This window comes from Dama dama, chromosome X, assembly GCF_033118175.1.
Source record: "Dama dama isolate Ldn47 chromosome X, ASM3311817v1, whole genome shotgun sequence".
NCBI classification, from domain to species: Eukaryota; Metazoa; Chordata; class Mammalia; order Artiodactyla; family Cervidae; genus Dama; species Dama dama.
In genome coordinates, this window is record NC_083714.1 from 91,382,182 (window position 1) to 91,401,509 (window position 19,328).

At 38.8% G+C, this 19,328-nt stretch overlaps 1 protein-coding gene across 4 annotated transcripts in view; it reads right to left on the reverse strand.

The window, feature by feature from the left end:
- The window catches only part of KIF4A (kinesin family member 4A), a 128,322-nt gene that overhangs the window by 53,632 nt on the left and 55,362 nt on the right, over positions 1-19,328 (reverse strand). For all 4 annotated transcript variants that reach the window (XM_061136499.1, XM_061136500.1, XM_061136502.1 and 1 more), the window contains 4 exons: positions 15,680-15,741; positions 2,591-2,723; positions 905-963; positions 692-797 (listed from right to left, as the gene is read on the reverse strand). In XM_061136499.1, the coding sequence (XP_060992482.1) occupies positions 692-797; positions 905-963; positions 2,591-2,723; positions 15,680-15,741 (360 nt within the window). The remainder of the gene's footprint in view (positions 1-691; positions 798-904; positions 964-2,590; positions 2,724-15,679; positions 15,742-19,328) is intronic.

Genomic DNA, 19,328 nt, shown 5'->3' on the forward strand with positions numbered 1-19,328 from the left:
AGAGAGTACAGATGGAACAAAACAAACCCTAATCTTTTACCAACCAGGACCCTGAACATAATATGATTTTGACCTTTTAAAAAAGTATTTATGCCTAAGGACTAAGAGAAGGAACATCAAAATAAGAGGTTTTGAGGATGGTAGGATTGTAAGAATTTTTCATCAGGCAAAAACAACCACCACCATCTCAGTAAAACCCACCCACAACTACTGTAATAGTTCTAAAAATAAATAGAAATGGGAACTTATAGCAGAATGATCAGTCAAACTAATTTATTACTGGTTATAAAAGAGAGCTATGGTATTTCCTGGAGGCTCTACACTATGGGTCAGAATCCTGCTTATTTAATATCTGGGTATGGTATAAGGCCTCTTATTAAGTTAGCCTATACTGAAAGGACAGCAAATCAATGACTGCTGCTTGAGCTACCCAGGCAATTTTGCACCCTTGTGTTGCTGTTTCCATTGTGTGATTAGAATACTGAAATAATAATGTTCCATTGCACATGTGATCTATGAGTGTTTTAACTAATTCAATATTCAGATTGTATTCAATGATCCATGATCTTTGTCCTCAACAGCTCACAATCAAGTTGTTTTAGCAAAAGGTACAGGGTTAGATGGGTTTATAAGCATCAAGAGAAGCAAATGAAAGCAATATGCCTATTTACACTACCGCTACTTGGCTTACCGAGAGCTGGGTAATCACTTGCTGCAGGTTACGAATTATCTCTACATTTTCTTTTAATTCTTGGTCTTCCAAAGTCTCCACTAGCTTCTGAAGATCCACTTTGCAGCTGAAAATTTAAGCAAAGGAACCTAAGGGTTAATCAAAGGCCAGCGAGTCCATGGTTATGCACTAAGGTGGTATAGGTCACTAACAAACATCTGGGAGGAAACTTACGCTGCATGCTTCCTGAGCTCTTCTAGCTTGGCATTCATTTTTTCATTTGCTTGTTCTGTCTGCAACAAAGACCCAAGAGATCATCAGTGGCAGTGTCTGATAGCCTCACCTAATTATGCCCTCTCTTCTACTCTTAATGGATTAAAACCTAGGTAGAGAGGCTGCCTCATTTGCTGTAATAGAGGATTTACTGGGCTTTGGTTATTTAGAAATGTGTTTTTTAACAGTCATGGAAATTAGCCCTTCAGTCAACATGAGCTACTAAAAATAGCATCCAAGCAGCTGGGTCTTCTGCTTGCCATGAAGCTCAGCTATGGGGTGGCATGTGAAGCTTTAATTCCATAGAGAACCTTGCAACTGGGAGAAAAAGCAATACTTCCTGGCATGCTATTCCTTGCTGTTTGCAAAAAGCCCACTTGCCTGATAGTTTTAGCAAAATAAAGCAAGAAAAAGGATGAGGTATAAGAATGATGGCAGAAAAAAAAAGAATGATGGCAGAGAAGACAAAATGGCAGAGACAGCTACGTTTTGGAAAGGGTGACTGATACTTTTCATTTTATTTCAATCACAGTATCTGTAACATGCTAGATGCTGCAACAGATTTGGGAAGGGCAGTTTATATAGGACAAAAATGCTGTGCTTATTATGAAGTTCTGACAAGACATCAAACAAAAACCCTTTGGGCGGCCATTGTAACAACCTTAAAAAGGTCAGATGGGTACGTGGATAGAATAACAAATACTGTCTGTTACGTCAGCCACACTCACATGTTAAGCACAGCTTCTAGGGTTACTTCAAAGACATAAAATGTAGCACTGGAGATAGAAAACTGTATATAAAAAAATCCCCTATATCCCATTTTCACCCTTCTGCTAGTAATGGACATTACAATGGACCTAGGATTTGGCTTCTTTAAAAAGAAATCTTTAAGAAGCTTACCCTTCCTTGACTGGAATACACTGATGCATGAAGGTATATAAATTACAGATGTTCAATTACATTTTAGTGGAAACTCATTTTCACTGCTGGCAATAGCTGTGTTATAAAAGATTGAGCTGTATTTAGACTAGTAGAAAAATGTTAGTGACAAGAGCCAGCACTGATCTAGGAGGTTACTATCCAACAGGTAGTAGGACACAAAACTGGTGTAGTTAAAAAAAAAAAAAAAAAAAACTGGTGTAGTTAGTTACATTGTGATCCAGCATTTGAAAATTGACCATATGTAAAAGGAGCTAAAATTAATTCCCCAGATGTTTCATATCATCATGGCAGCTGTTAGGATGGGATGTGAAATGTGACAACATTTGGGGAAGAGGGGTAGAAAGGAACTAAAATCTTAGTGAGGAGATAGTTACTTGGTATTATGGATGATTAGGCAGAACTTAAGTTGACAGAGGGACCTGGTTCTTTCCTCTCTGCTCTTTTAGAACAAATCCATTTTAAAATGGGATTCATGAAGATTCTTTGTGGTAGATACATAGGTCTTCACAGTATAATTCATTTAACTTCTCTGTATGTTTGATTATACTTTGTTGGATTTTCCCTGGAGGGGTTCCATGGAGGATATGGCAATACTAATCCATTTCTTTTCATGTAACTTGTCTCTCATAATGAGAAGTACATTAAATATTTCAGAAACTAAAGCTAGTAAATGTCCAGACTGCTAGTTTAGTCTTGGAGCCTCACCAAAATGATCCTCTCCAACATCTGAGCTGTCTGACCAGCAGCCTCACTTAGACCACGACTTAATTTTTCATTCTCCTCTACCAGTGACTGATTCTTCTCCATTAGGGATTGTAGATTCTCTGATGGTTCCACACTAAAACAAAGAAAGTAACATATTAGAAAAATATCTGATCAATAATACCTATATTAGAGGCGGATTAACAATATATATCCCATAGGCCTTTGCGGGGCTTGGCTTAAAATTACCCCTCGCAAATCTAGAAAAAAAAGTATGTCCATTCTTTCAGCCAGGTAGTATACTGGATAAATAAAAATGTATGCCTGAACTATTTTAAATTAATGGTTTGGAGGAAAGTAATAATTTAGAGCCAGATATGGCTGGAAAATTCTGAAAGAGATGGGAATACCAGACCACCTGACTTGCCTCTTGAGAAACCTGTATACAGGTCTGGAAGCAACAGTTAGAACTGGACATGGAACAACAGACTGGTTCCAAATAGGAAAAGGAGTACGTCAAGGCTGTACATTGTCACCCTGCTTATTTAACTTATATGCAGAGTGCAACATGAGAAACGCTGTGCTGGATGAAGCACAAGCTGGAATCAAGATTGCCGGGAGAAATATCAATAACCTCACATATGCAGATGACATTACCCTTATAACAGAAAGTGAAGAAGAACTAAAGAGCCTCTTGATGAAAGTGAAAGAGGAAAGTGAAAAAGTTGGCTTAAAGCTCAACATTCAGAAAACTAAGATCACGGCATCTGGTCTCATCACTTCATGGCAAATAGATGGGGAAACAGTGGCTGACTTTATTTTTTGGGGCTCCAAAATCACTGGAGATGGTGATTGCAGCCATGAAATTAAAAGACACTTACTCCTTGGAAGGAAAGTTATGACCAACCTAGACAGCATATTAAAAAGCAGAGACATTACTTTGTCAGTGAAGGTCCATCTAGTCAAGTCTATGGTTTTTCCAGTAGTCATGTATGGATGTGAGAGTTGGACTATAAGAAAGCTTAGCACCAAAGAATTGATGCTTTTGAACTGTGGTGTTGGAGAAGACTTTTGAGAGTCCCTTGGACTGAAAGGAGATCCAACCAGTCCATCCTAAAGGAGATCAGTCCTGGGTGTTCATTGGAGGGACTGATGTTGAAGCTGAAACTCCAATACTTTGGCCACCTGACACAAGAGCTGACTCATTTGAAAAGACCCTGATGCTGGGAAAGATTGAGGGCAGGAGAAGAAGGGGATGACAGCGGATGAGATGGTTGGATGACATCACCGACTCAATGGACATGGGTTTGGGTGAACTTTGGAAGTTGGTGATGGAAAGGGAGGCCTGGTGTGCTGCGGTTCATGGGGTTGCAAAGAGTTGGACATGACTGAGCGACTGAACTGAACTGAACTGAAATGATGGTTGCAACAGGAATGACTAACTTTTATCCTTAGCTCTTGGTTTAAGATCTTTCTACTTATTCCAAATATGTAAGAAGTTTCCCTCTTCTCATTCTCAATCCTTCATTAAAGATTAGGGAAACAGAGAAAGAAGAGGTATGGAGGAGGTAGAAATGAAACTCCTCATGGTCAAACTTTAAGCTCATTAACATAAGTGACTTACCGATCTGTTGTATAGTTTAGAGAAATAGCATTTAGGAACCAAAATGTTGAAACGATGATCTTTGGTCACTAAGAACACATTTCACAACTTTCCATAAATAAGTGGTCCCTTCTAAATGCTTGCCTTGCTTCAAACTGATGACCCACAGCCTCCTGTTCATTTGTCTATCAATTTTTAATGGCTTAGCGTGGGTGGTGGCAACAATAGCATTCATTTCAAATAGGAGTGAAAGGAAGGGACAGAAATAGTTTAAAAGATAAGAACGTTTGGAATTTATGCAGATAATTTGCTATATCAGTTCCAGAATAATGAAGCAGACCAATAAAAAGCAGTTTTGATTTGCTTTTTTTCCTTTTGATTCACTGGGATTAATTGTTCAAAAGACTGGAAAATAGGACTGGCAAAAAAGATCAGAAGAAATATGAAGATTCGGTTTGAAGGAAATGGCAGGGGAAAATGAATAGTTGCAAGGATATAATAAAGAGAAAAAAAGGACAGGGAACAGCTGTTCTCAATCTCAAGAAAGGACAGAAAAAGATTTTAGGAACAGATGCCCTCTCACCCAGTTTAAGACTTCCATGAATTCTTATAGAAGATCTTAGCATGTTCTTTATCAAAAAGTTAATAGCAAGGTCACACCATAGGGTCTCATATTATACTCTTGAGAATTTATTAGCACTCTTATGAAAGAATGCTCAATTAAAATGTAGATTATAAAAATAAACTATGGGTAAATTTAGTGTTATTTTAGATTGCTCTGATGTCTTTATTGTTGTTAAACTGAAAACTTCCATGTATCATTCACGCAAGTTGACAAGCTCCAAAGTAATACTTTTTACTCAATAGTTTCTTCCCCTCTAAAAATTTCCAAGGTTTCTCCAAATGGAGAAAATACAATGGAAACCAATGTTTCCTCTTTTCAGATGCTATTTAACTGCCAATGCTACTAGGAATTCAAGTTAGTTGAGTATGTGCAAATTGACAAACAGGCTCAGAAAATCTATACAAAAGCTTCAATGACACACATTCAAAAAGATAAGTATATAACCTAAGGAAAAAAAACAAAAAAATTCATGTATATAAACTAAATTTTGTTAAAAAGCCTTAAGAAACATCTCTGAAAATATAAGTGTATATTTTTGAGGAAAGAAGCAGCATCTTTATTTCTCTGAAAAACATTGAACAATTGAGTTAAATTGATTCTTTCATCAACTGTTTCTTAGAATCTGTTACTTTTGTAACTGAAATTATATCCTATAGGTTTTTCTAGGTAGTCAGAAGTCTGAAATGGTTTTGGTTAGTCTTGTCTTACATGAAACAAGTCTATACTAAATTGAAAGGAAATTAAGATAGGTCAACTGCTTCTAAACTGGCTATACTAGAACGAATGTTTAGCAGACCCTTTAAAAGATCCAAGCTTTCCTCAGTTTCTTTATCCAACATTCTTAAAATATTATCAGGAAACCAAGATTAAACGATCCAGAGAAGGAGGAATTCAAAGAGAAAGACAGTCATTTCTGGGTGATAAAATTATGGCAATTTTAAGATTTATTCTTTATACTTTTCTAAATGTCCTAAAGAAGCAATGTATCACTTTTATAATCAGAAAAAATGATTGAGTTATTGAAAAATAAGGATATTAAAATAAAATAGGTTCACACCAAACTCCAAATGGAAAAATGAAATGTACAAAATAAAAGCAACATAAGTACCAGAAGAAACATGGGTGAATTCCTCTTTAATCTTGGCATAGGGAAAGGCTTTCTAACTATGAATCAAAATTCAGAAACATGAGGAGAACACAAAAACAATGTAGCCACTTTGGAAAATGGTTTGGCAGTTTCTTTAAAAGTTAATCATATGACCCCAAAGTTCCACTTGTACCTTCCCAATAAAAAACATATATCCATACAAAAACTTGCAATTGAATGTTCATGGCAGCATAATTGCTAATAGCCCCAAAGTTGAAACAACCCAAAAGTTCATCAACTGGGAAACGGCTAGATAAAATGTGGTATATCCAGACAATGGAGTACTATTTAACAACAAAAAGGTATGAAGTACTGATAATCTCAGAAATATTATAGGTCAAAGAAATCAGACAAAAAGTTCACATACAGCAAGATTCCATATATATGAAACGTCCCTAATAGGCAAATCTTGTAGAAAGCAGATTAGTGATTGCCTGGGTTTGGGAGTGGGAATAGGAGTGACTACAATTGGACACAAAGGATCTTTTTGGAGTGATGGAAATGTTCCAAAATTGGATTGTGGTGATAGTTGCACAACTCTGTAAATTTACTAAAAGCCATTGAATTGGGACTTTCCTGGTGGTGCAGTGGATAAGAACGTGCCTGCCAATGCAGGCGACATGGGTTCAATCCCTGGTCCAGGAAGATTCCACATGCTGCAGAGCAACGAAGCCTGTGCGCTGCAACTACTGAGCCCGAATGCTGCAACTACTGAAACCCATGAGCATAGAGCCTGTGCTCCACAAGAGAAGCCATGGCAATGAGGAGCCCTCACACCACAACAAAGAATAGCCCCAGGTCACCGCAACTAGAGAAAAAAGCCTGGGCACAGCAAGGAAGACCCAGTGCAGCCAATAAAAAAATAAAAATTGGAAAAAAAAACCCCATTGAATTGTATACTTAAAGTGAATGGATTCAACAGTATATAAATTATATCTCAATAAATCTAGAGGTTAAAAAAATCCAGAGGTAATAAAAAAATGACTCAAACTTTTTACTACATAAAATTTATTTTTTTGCATGATCCAAAAAAACCACAAAGTACAAAACAAATTAGGAGAAAATATTTGTGACACACACTACAGACAAAAGACTAATATCACTAATATACAAAGAACTATTGAAAATAAGGGCCAAAATTAGGGTGGTTATCACAAAAAAAAAAGAAAGAAAGAAAATACCAAGTACTGGCAAGGATGTGGAGAAATCAACATTTGTACACTTCTGGAGGAATGTAAAATAGTGTAGCCACTATGGAAAAGGGTATGGCAATTTAATTAAAAAATAAAAAATAGAATAAATATATGATCCAGCTATTCCACTTCTTGGTATATATCCAAAAAACTGAAAGCAGAGTTATTTGCATACCCATGTTCATAGAAGCATTATTCACAATACCTAGGAGGTAGAAGCAACCCATGTCCATTGACACATGAATGGATACACAACATGTGGTATATACAAACAATGCAATACCATTCAGCCTTTAAGCGGAACAAAATTCTGGGACTTTCCTGGTGGCCCAGTAGTTAAGAATCCACCTTGTAGACTTCCCTGGTAGTGGAGTGGAGAAGACTCCTCCTGCCAATGCAGGAGATATGGCTTTGATCCTCGGTCTGGGAAGATTACAATAGAATGGGAAAGACTAGAGATCTCTTCAAGAAAATTAGAGACACCAAGGGAACATTTCATGCAAAGATGGGCACAATAAAGGACAGAAATGGTATGGACCTAATAGAAGCAGAAGATATTAAGAACAGGTGGCAAGAATACACAGAAGAACTATACAAAAAAGATCTTCATGACCCAGGTAACCATGATGGTGTGATCACTCACCTAGAGCCAGACATCCTGGAATGCAAAGTCAAGTGGGCCCTAGGAAGCAACACTATGAACAAAGCTAGTGGAGGTGATGAAATTCCAGTTGAGCTATTTCAAATCCTAAAAGATGCTGCTGCACTCAATATGCCAGCAAATTGGGAAAACTCAGCAGTGGCCACAGGACTGGAAAAGGTCACTTTTCATTCCAATCCCAAAGAAAGGCAATGCCAAAGACTGCTCCAACTACTGCACAATTGCATTTATCTCACACACTAGCAAAGTAATGCTCAAAATTCTGCAAGCCAGGCTTCAACAGTACGTGAACCATGAACTTCCAGATGTTCCAGCTGGATTTAGAAAAGGCAGAGGAACCAGAGATCACATTGCCAACATCTGCTGGATCACAGAAAAAGCAACAGAGTTCCAGAAAAATATCTGCTTCTGTTTTATTGACTACACCAAAGCCTTTGACTGTGTGGATCACAACAAACTGTGGAAAATTCTTCAAGAGATGGGAATACCAGACCACCTGACCTGCCTCCTGAGATCTGGATACAGGTCAAGAAGCAACAGTTAGAATCGGACATGGAACAACAGACTGTTTCCAAATTGGGAAAGGAGTACATCAAGGCTGTATGTACTGCTTATTTAACTTACATGCAGAGTACATCATGAGAAATGCTGGGCTGGATGAAGCACAAGCTGGAATCAAGATTGCTAGGAGAAATATCAAGAACCTCAGATATGCAGATGACACCACCCTTATGGTAGAAAGCAAAGAACTAAAAAGCCTCTTGATGAAAGTTAAAGAGGAGAGTGAAAAAATTGGCTTAAAGCTCAACATTCAAAAAACGAAGATCATGGCATCCGGTCCCATCACTTCACTGGCAAACAGATGGGGAAACAATGAAAACAGTGAGAGACTTTAGTTTTTTGGGCTCTAAAATCACTGGAGATGGTGAATGCAGCCATGAAATTAAAAGATCCATGTTCCAAGCTAAGAGGGTGGAGGAATAGGACGGGGAGACCACTTTCTCCCCTACAAATTCATCGAAAGAACATTTGAACGCTGAGCAAACTCCACAAAACAACTTCTGATCGCTAGCAAAGGACATCAGGCGCCCAGAAAAGCAGCCCATTGTCTTCTAAAGGAGGTAGGACAAACTATAAAAGATAAAAAGAGAGACAAAAGAACTAGGGACGGAGACTCCCTAGTCTGGGAAGGGAGTCGTAATAGAGGAAGTTTCCAAACACCAGGAAACCCTCTCACGGGCGGGTCTGGGGGAAGTTTTCAAATCTTGGAGGGCAACCTAACTGGGAGGAAAAATAAATAAAACCCACAGATTACATGCCTAAAAGCAACTCCCAGCACAAAAGTACCCCAGACACTCACATCCACCACCAGCAAGTGGGGGCTGAACGGAGAGGAGCAGACGTGTAAGGACCCCTCTTGCTTAGGGTAAGGACTGAGCCTGAATGCCCTGAGGGCAATCGGAGGGAGATAACATGAGATAGCAACTTAAACTGTGGGATAGCAAGAGAGAGAGAAAATTAACCAGTGAAAAGCCTCTATGATTCACCTCCCAGAATATTGGAAATAAAAGCAAAAATAAACAAATGGGACCTAATTAAACTTAAAAGTTTTTGCACAACAAAGGAAACTATAAGCAAGGTGAAAAGACAGCCTTCACAATGGGAGAAAATAATAGCAAATGAAGAAACAGACAAAGGATTAATCTCAAAAATATACAAGCAATTCCTGCAGATCAATTCCAGAAAGATAAATGACCCAATCAAAAAAATGGGCCAAAGATCTAAACAGACATTTCTCCAAAGAAGACATACAGATGGCTAACAAGCACATGAAAAGATGCTCAACATCACTCATTATCAGAGAAATGCAAATCAAAACCACAATGAGGTACCGTTACACGCCAGTCAGGATGGCTGCTATCCAAAAGTCTACAAGCATTAAATGCTGGAGAGGGTGTGGAGAAAAGGGAACCCTCTTACACTGTTGGTGGGAATTCAAACTAGTACAGCCGCTATGGAGAACAGTGTGGAGATTCCTTAAAAAACTGGAAATGGAACTGCCATAAGACCCAGCAATCCCACTTCTGGGCATACACACCAAGGAAACCAGAACTGAAAAGAGACACATGCACCCCAATGCTCATCGCAGCACTGTTTATAATAGCCAGGACATGGAAGTAACCTAGATGCCCACCAGCAGACGAATGGATAAGAAAGCTGTGGAACATATATACACCATGGAATATTAGCCATTAAAAAGAATTCACTTGAATCAGTTCTAATGAGGTGGATGAAACTGGAGCCCATTTTGCAGAGTGAAGTTAGCCAGAAAGAAAAACACCAATACAGTATACTAACACATATATATGGAATTTAGAAAGATGGTAACGATAACCCTATATGCAAGACAGAAAAAGAGACACAGATGTATAGAACAGACTTTTGGACTCTATGGGAGAAGGCGAGGGTGGGATGATCTGAGAAAACAGCATTGAAACATGTATATTATCCAGTGTGAAACAGATCGCCAGTCCAGGTTGGATGCATGAGACAAGTGCTCGGGGCTGGTGCACGGGGATGACCCAGAGGGATAGGATGGGGAGGGAGGTGGGAGGGGGGTTCAGGATGGGGAACGCATGTAAATCCATGGCTGATTCATGTCAATGTGTGGCAAAACCCACTACAGTATTGTAAAGTAATTAGCCTCCAACTAATAAAAATAATTGGTGGGGGGACAAAAGAAATGTATATCCAACTGCTTGCTAGAAATCACCTGAAATTCTGTCAGACAACTCAAATGTAGAATTGTTCAAATTGAATTAAACTTCTTTCCCTATCTTAAAAAAAAAAAAAAGCATGTTCCTTGGAAGAAAAGCTAAGACCAACCTAGACAGCATGTTGAAAAGCAGAGACATTACTTTGCCGACAAAGGTCTGTATAGTCAAAGCTATGGTTTTTCCAATAGTCATTGTATGGATGTTAGAGTTGGACTATAAAGAAAGCTGAGTGCCAAAGAATTGATGCTTTGAACTGTGGTGTTGGAGAAGACTCTTGAGAGTCCCTTGGACTACAAGGAGATCCAACCAGTCCATCCTCAAGGAAATCAGTCCTGAATATTCATTGGAAGGACTGATGCTGAAGCTGAAGCTCCAATACTTTAGTCACCTGATATGAAGAACTGACTCATTGGAAAAGACCCTGATGCTGGAAAAGATTGAAGGTGGGAGGAGAAGGGGATGGCAGAGGATGAGATGTTTGGATGGCAGTACCTACTCAATGGACATGAGTTTGAGCAAGCTCCGGGAGTTGGTGATGGAAAGGAAGTCTGGCATGCTGCAGTCCATGGGGTTGCAAAGAGTCAGACACAATTAAGCAACTGAACTGAACTGAACTGAATTGGGAAGATTCTACATGCTAGGGAGCAACTGAGCCCATGTGCTGCAACTACTGAAGCCCACATGCCTAGAGCCTGTGCTCCACAAGAAGAGAAGCCGCCACAATGAGAAGCCTGTGCCCCTGCAATGAAGAGTAGCTCCTCCCCGCTTGCCTCAACTAGAGAAAGCCCATGCACAGCAACAAAGATCAAGCACAGCCAACATAATAATAATAATAAAATAAAAAGAATCTGCCTTGCAATGCAGGGGACATGGTTTGGTCTCTGGTTGGGGAACTAAGATCCCACATGCCTCAGAGCAGCTAAGCCCATGCACCACAACTATAGAACCCATATGCTGCAACTACTGAGCCCACGTGCCACAACCAGTCTGTGCACCACAATGAAAGACCCTGCATGACACAACAAAGATCCCCCATGCCGCAACTAAGACATGACTCAGCCAAATAAATAGATAAATATTTTAAAAAGAGGAAGGAAATTCTCACACATACTACAACATGGATGAAACTTGAAGATATCATGCTAAGTGAAACAGTCACTAAAAGACAACTATTGTATTATTCCATTCATATGAGGTACTTAGAGTAATCAGTGAAAGTAGAATTATGATTGTCAGGGGCTGGAGAGAAGGGGAAATAAGGAGTTATTTTTTAGTGGGTACAGTTTCGGTTTTGCAAGATGAAAGAAAAAAGTTTGGGGAATGGATGGTATTGCTGGTTGCTCAATATTGTGAATATACTTAATGCCAATGAACTGTATACTTAAAATGGTAAAAATTTTTATGCATATTTAATCACATTTTTTTTTAAAAAAGGGCCAACGGATCAAAAAACCCAATGAAAAATGGGACACATGAACAGACAATTTACCAGAAAAAGAGATAAAAGTGGCCCTGAAACATTTGGGAAAAAAACCTCAAATTCATTCATGATTAAAGAAATGCAAATTAAAACAACATTGAGATAGAATTTGTCTTGTATCAGATTAGCAAAAATTGAAAATATATGACAACACATTCTATTGGCGAAGCTGTGGGGAAAAAAGCACTCTTACACACTGCTGTTGGGAATACAAATGGGTATAATCCTGGAAGGGAATGTGGCAATATCTAACAAAACCACACATGCACTTACCTTTTGCCCCAGCAATCCCATTCCTAGAAACCTACTCTGAAGAAAACTAACAATATGAAAATATATGCAGGGATTTCCCTGGTGGTTCAATGGCTAAGATTCCACACTCTCAGTGCAGGGGGTCTGAGTTCTATCCCTGGTCAGGGAACTAGATCCCACATGCCACAGCTAAGAGTTCACATGCCACAACTAAAGATCCCCCATGCTGCAACTAAGACCCAGTGCAGCTAATAAGGAAAGAAAGAAAAAGGAAGAAAATATACACATAAAAGGCTATTCACTGCAGCATGTCTGTAATTGTAAAGTATTGGAAACCTAAATGCCCATACACAGGAGAGAAGGTGAATTACTACATATGGCACATATACACAATAAGAGTACCATGGAGCTGTACAAAAAAGAATGAGGAAGACTTCTATGAACTGATAAATGACTTTTAGAAGATACTGAAAAAAGCAAAGCCACAAAGTATATTTATAGTGTACTACCATTCCTATGAGAAAGAAGGGGATATGAAATAATATGCAAGTAACTGCTCATTTGTACAAAAGAAATATAGGAAGAAACTAATGAGATTGATTAAAAACAGGGCTAAGGAGAATGTGGTGGTAAAGAAGTAGAAATAAGGGTGGAATGGGGACAGGATAGCAGGGACAAACAGGAACACTTCTCTGAGTATACATATTTTTTTTCTTTAAAAATATTGTGGTAAAAAGCATAACATAAAATTTACCATCTTAACCATTTTTAAGTGTACAGTTCAATAGTGTTAGTATATTCACACTGTTGTGCAAGGACTCTCCATAACCTTTTCATCTTGTAAAACTGAAACACCATACCCATTCAACAGCAACTCTCCATCCCCGGTCTATTCTTTTAGTTTCTGTCACTGCTTTTATTCATAAAATGCTCTTTACCTTCACCTATATGCACAGAGAACTTTGCCTATATTTTTTTCTAATTCTCTTGTAGGTTTTTTCTTTTTTTATATTGTGGTAAAAAAACATATGGGCTCAGTGGGTAAAGAACCTGCCTATAATGTAGGAGACACTGGAGATACAGGTTCGATTCCTGGGTCAGGAATATCCCCTGGAGGAGGGCACGGCAACCCACTCCAGTATTCTCGCCTGGAGAATCCCATGGACAGAGGAGCCTGGTGGGCTACAGTCTGTAGGTCACAAAGAGTCTGACACGACTGAAGTGACTGAGGACAGCACAGTACAGCAAAAAACATATAACATAAAACTTGTCATCTTAACTGCTTTTAAGTGTACAATTGAGTAGCATTAAGTATATTTACATTGCTGTGAAATAGATCTCCAGAAATTTTTCATCTTGTAAAACTCAAATTATATACCCATTAAATAATAACTCCCCTTTTGGCCCTCCCCTAGCCCTTGGTAACCACCATGCTGCTATTCATTTCTGTGAATATGACTACTTTAAATTCCTTATATAAGTAGAATCATACAGTATTTGTCTTTTTGTGACTGGATTATTTCACTTACATAATGTCCTAAAGTTTCATTCATGTTGTAACATGTGATAGGATTTCCTTCCTTTTTAAGGCTGAATGATATTGGGAAAGATTGAGGCCAGGAGGAGGAGGTAACAGAGGATGAGATGGTTGGATGGCACAGCAACTAAACGGACATGAGTTTGAGCAAACTCTGGGAGATAGTGAAGGATAGAGAAACCTGGTGTGCTGCAGTCCATGGGGTCACAGTCAGTCAGACATGACTGAGAGACTGAACGAAAACAACAACATTTTGTTGTATGTATTTATTGTTGCTTAGTCGCTAAGTCATGTCTGATTCTTTTGTGACTCCATGGACTGTAGCCCATCAGGCTCTTCTGTCCATGGGATCTATTATGAATAGGTGGGTAAGCAAGTATCTCTCTGAGACCCTGTTTACAGTTCTTTAAGATATATACCCAGAAGTGGGATTGCTAGATCATATGGTAGTTCTATTTTTAATTTTTTGAGCTACCTCCATACTGCTTTCCATAGCAGTTATATCATTTTATAATCCATTCAACAATGTACAAAGGTTCTAATTTCTCCACATTCTCCTTGCATCCTTTCCAACATTTGTTATTTTCTTTTTTTTTTTTATAGTAGCCATCCTGACAAGGTGTATGGTGATATCTCATTGCAATTTTGATTTGCATTTCTCTGCTCTGAGTGTATCTTTTTGTAAAACTCTGACTCTTACACCATCAATAATGCTTCACATACTCTTCATATACCCAAAATATAAACAATTAAAACCAACCAAGCAAGATGTAGGGCAGATCCACAAAGGAATACAAATAGTACCTCTGGGAAACAGTATCTTGCCTGGATACTTTAAAGTCTAAAGACAAAAAGAACTGTACATATATGCTGTAATCTAATTACTAAAAGTGTTTCTCACAGGGGTATGGGCTAGCAATTCCAAAATTATTTTATGTGTATACTAGAACTGAACTAGTAAGTAAATAGAATGCAGATAATGAGAGCTGGTTTTTCACTACTGGAGAAAGAAGTTATAAATAAAGAGTGGAAAGATTAAAATAAACCCTGTAGTGTTAGACTGGAATCAGAGGTGTCAGTCTAAAATCATGGTTTTTAACATATATTCAGTTAGATAAATATAAAAATATAGATATATGTGTGGGTTACTGTACATACAGATATTTCCTAGCTCTACTCACTGAGAGGGCCTAGAAGCAGTGATATCCCAGTAACAATGAGCACACCTAATGCCCAGATCTGTTTCTAAATACCATTTTGCAATTAAAAGAAAAAACAGGGCTCCTTGGACATATGATTGATTCCAGAGCTGAGGCAGGGAAAATACAACATCTGGTGGAAATGCTTAAAAACGTGACGGTGTGTTAAAGAATACAAGAACTACTCTGAAGGTGTTCCTAGTGGACAAGAAACAAAAAATAAAACAAGATATAAAACAAATGATGATAGTATTGGGTGCTAATGCATAGAATAAAATAAATACCCATGGGTCTATATGGCTATAAATACATAATCAGATAAATAAGTGGTAGGAGGAGAAAAATAGCTCTTCTTCATAGTAGGATTCCAATTAATAAATTTCTGAGGTCAGAACCCATGCTTTTCCTATTATATCAGGTTGTCTCAAAGCTAACTAGCTAAGTCCTAAATAGAGAGCAAGTTTGTTAAGATCCCTACCTTGACACCAAGTGCTATCAGAAACTTTAGACTATCAGGGGGGAAACAATTATAAGGAGAAAAAGGCTCTGTTAGAATATACATTTAAAATTCATCTACGAGAAAAAAAAATAATAATAAAATTCGTCTATGGCTCTTACTTTATAGATCCAGGCAGGGTACCTCCATGGGCTTGTAGCAACAAGACCTGTAGCTGCTGGACCTGGAAAAGGCAAAGAAAAATAGTCAGCTAGTTATCAATCAAAACTACTTATCCCTACTCAGCAAAATTATCATGATTAGCAGTAGGGTAATTTTACTTGATGCTTTTGAACTGTGGTGTTGGAGAAGACTTTTGAGAGTCCCTTGGACTGCAAGGAGATCCAACCAGTCCATCCTAAAGGAGATCAGTCCTGAGTGTTCATTGGAAGGACTGATGTTGAAGCTGAAACTCCAATACTTTGGCCACCTGATGTGAAGCACTGACTCATTGGAAAAGACCCTGATGGTAGGAAAGATTGAAGAGGGGAGGAGAAGGGGATGACAGAGAATGAGAAGGGGACAACAGAGGATGAGATGGTTGGATGGCATCACTGACTCAATGGACATGAGTTTGGGTAAACTCCGGGAGTTGGTGATGGACAGGGAGGCTTGGTGTGCTGCAGTCCATGGGGTCGCAAAGAGTCAGACACGACTGAGCTGAACTGAATTTTTCTTGATGCCTATGAAATCTAAGGCATGTCTTAGGTTTTACAGAAAGCAACATGGTTGATGATTCAATGATAAAAAGACAATCAGCACTACATGAATAACTAGTACTTAGAAGATGTCATCTTTTACCTAAGCATCTTCATAGTTTTTATTGAGCCTCTATTCTATTTTATTTTTTTAAATCAGACTTAGCACTGAGCTAGGCAATGTGGGGGGACATAAAATAAACTCTTGTGGTTTATTATCTAGTCTACAATCTAGTTGATGAAGACAAGACTAAGGCCTGAAAAAGTAGGAAATAACACAAGACAGAAGATGCTAAGTCATCAAGTATACTTAAGTACTTTAGGGTTCTGAGAAGAAGCAAAGTAATAAAATCCCACAATAGGCTAAAGGAGGCTTTGTGGGGATGGATCTTAAACCAGAGTGCACCTGTAATCATTGTCTCCATTCCCTCTTATGACAAAAGAGGAGCTGTTCTGCTTGAGTTTTGGATCCCAACTCTTCTTGCCTTCTGATAAATCTTACTCTATTTGTTATCCCCCCTCTCTTCTATATATGTGACTTCTCTCTTCTTACAGTATCCTTCCTATTAAGATTAAAACATGTTCAAGTCTCTACCATCTTAAAAGCACCTCCCCCAATCCCACTTCCTATCACTTTTTGCTTGATTTCTGTCCTTCATAAAGTTTAAGAGAATAGTCTACACCCACTGTCTCCATCTCCTTTAGCTCTTCTCTCACTTGCTCTTTAACTTATTCTAATCTGATTTGTGCCCACAACATTCCACTGAAATAACTTTGGATAATGTCACCAATGATCTGCATGTCACTATATCCCATGGGCATTTTTTAGTCTTCATGTTATTTGACTGTTTGGTAGCATTTGGGTTACCAGACACCACATTTTCCTGGTTTTCCTTCTATTTTTCAAGCTGATCTTCTAGTCAATTTCTTAGTTCATCTTTGCTCCAACTGTCCTTTAGATGATAAAGTTCCTCAAAGCTCTCTGCCTATAGTTTCAATTACCATTTATTAATAAAAACTGGTGACTCCAAAATTTATCTCAAACACAGATCTTTCTGAATTTAGAACTTTTAAAATGCAAGAACACCAGTATTTTACATTTACTGTCACATCATTATTTCCAAAGCATGACTACACATATGATTTCATTTGATCCACATAGATTTCTCTGGGCTTCCCTGGTGGCTCAGCAGTAAAGAATCAGCCTGAAATGCAGAAGCCATGGGTTCAGTCCCTGGGTTGGGAAGATCCCATGAAGAAGGAAATGGAAACCCACTCCAGTATTTTGCCTGGAGAATCCTATGGATAGAGGAGCCTGGTGGTACAGTCCATAGGGTTGCAAAGAGTCGGACATGACTTAGTAACTAAACAACAACACAGATTTCTAAAGCATTTACAGGGAACAAGGTTGTTTGATAGGGAGAAACTGATATTTTACCTCCATTTTATGAACAGGGGCCTTCAGGCAGAAAGCTTAGGGACGATTTGCTGGCCATCAGTGAAGGAACTGCTGGTACGGGAGTGCTGTTCCTTCCAATCCAGCTCTCTCTCCCTTGCAACCTGCAAGTAAGGCTTACATCCAATTGCAGGGAGAACTTTCTTGTTCCTTGAAAAGCCACTACCACTCCACTGGGGAGAGATAGTGGGAAAAGTCAAAGGCTGGCTATCAGGTGACTTGGTTCCTGTCAGTCTGCCCTGAACCACCATATTCATTTCTTAGACCCTAGTGTCTTAAAATGGGGATAAAGATACCTGCTGTGTTCATTGGCATATTATGATGATAAAATTAAATAATGAATATAAAAGGGTTTTTCTGAACCATGTCAAGGTGAGACAGGAAATCTGAAACAAAGGGAGCTTCTTTAAGGACTGAGTCTAGCCCCTGGAGCCAGACACCATGGAAGATGGTTTAGATATACTGTCTCATTTAGTCCTCAAATCAGCCCTGAGGGGACTGAGTATTACTATTGGGAAATATTAATATTATTAGTAAATAATACTGGGAACTGAGTATTACTATTACTGAAAGTGTTAGTCGCTCAGTCAGGTCTGACTATTTTCGACCCCATGAACTGTAGCCCACCAGGCTCCTCTGTCCATGTGATTTCCCAGGCAAGAATACTGGAGCGGTTGCCATTTCCTTCTCCAGGGGATCTTCTCAACTTTTTTGAATTTAGAACATTTATACTGAACTATCTACTTAATATTTCCACTTAGTTGTCTGCTATTCGAAATCTGGTTTTCTCTAGTGTATCCTGGTTCAGTGAATATGCAGTTTCACATGCCAGAAAGCTGGGTGTCATACCTTCACCCCCTTAACTAACCCACTGGTCACTTCTATCACCACCACCACCCTAAGTCCAAGCCACCACTTTTCTTTCTCTTGGACCATTGCAGTAACTTCTTAAGGGGTCTCCATGAGTATATTTTTGCTCCACTATAATCTATTTGTGCACAGCAGCCATACCATCTTTCAAAAGTGTAAATTATTAATGCTGCCACCTAGCTTAAAATCATTTTTAACATAGTACATGAGGCTTTGATCATGCCTGTTTCTTCTCCAGTCTCAGACTGGATCACCCATTCCTTGCTCTCTCCATTCTAGCCACAATGGCATTCTGAGGTCTTCAAATGCACTACACTCCTTCCTAACTCAAGACCTTTGCAGACACATGCTATATGTCTGGCACAGTTCTAAGTGCTTTATATGTATTAACTCATTTAACCCTCATAAAAACTCTATGAAGCAGGTACTATTATTTCTGTTTTATAGATAGGGAAACTGAGGCACAGAGAACTTGCCCAGGGTACATAGCTAGTGAGGTATAGAGCCAGGATTTGAACCCGGGCAGCTTGGCTGCATTGTCAATACTCTTTCCCATTATACTTTGATACACACACTACTGTGTTTTGCAGGTGGCTCAGTGGTAAAGAACCCACCTGTTAAGCAGCAGATGCTGAACTGATCCCTGGGATAGAAGATCCCCTGGAGAAGGAAATGGCAACCACTCCAGTATTCTTGCCTGGGAAATCCCATGGATGGAGGAATCTGGTGGGCTACACCCGAGGGGTC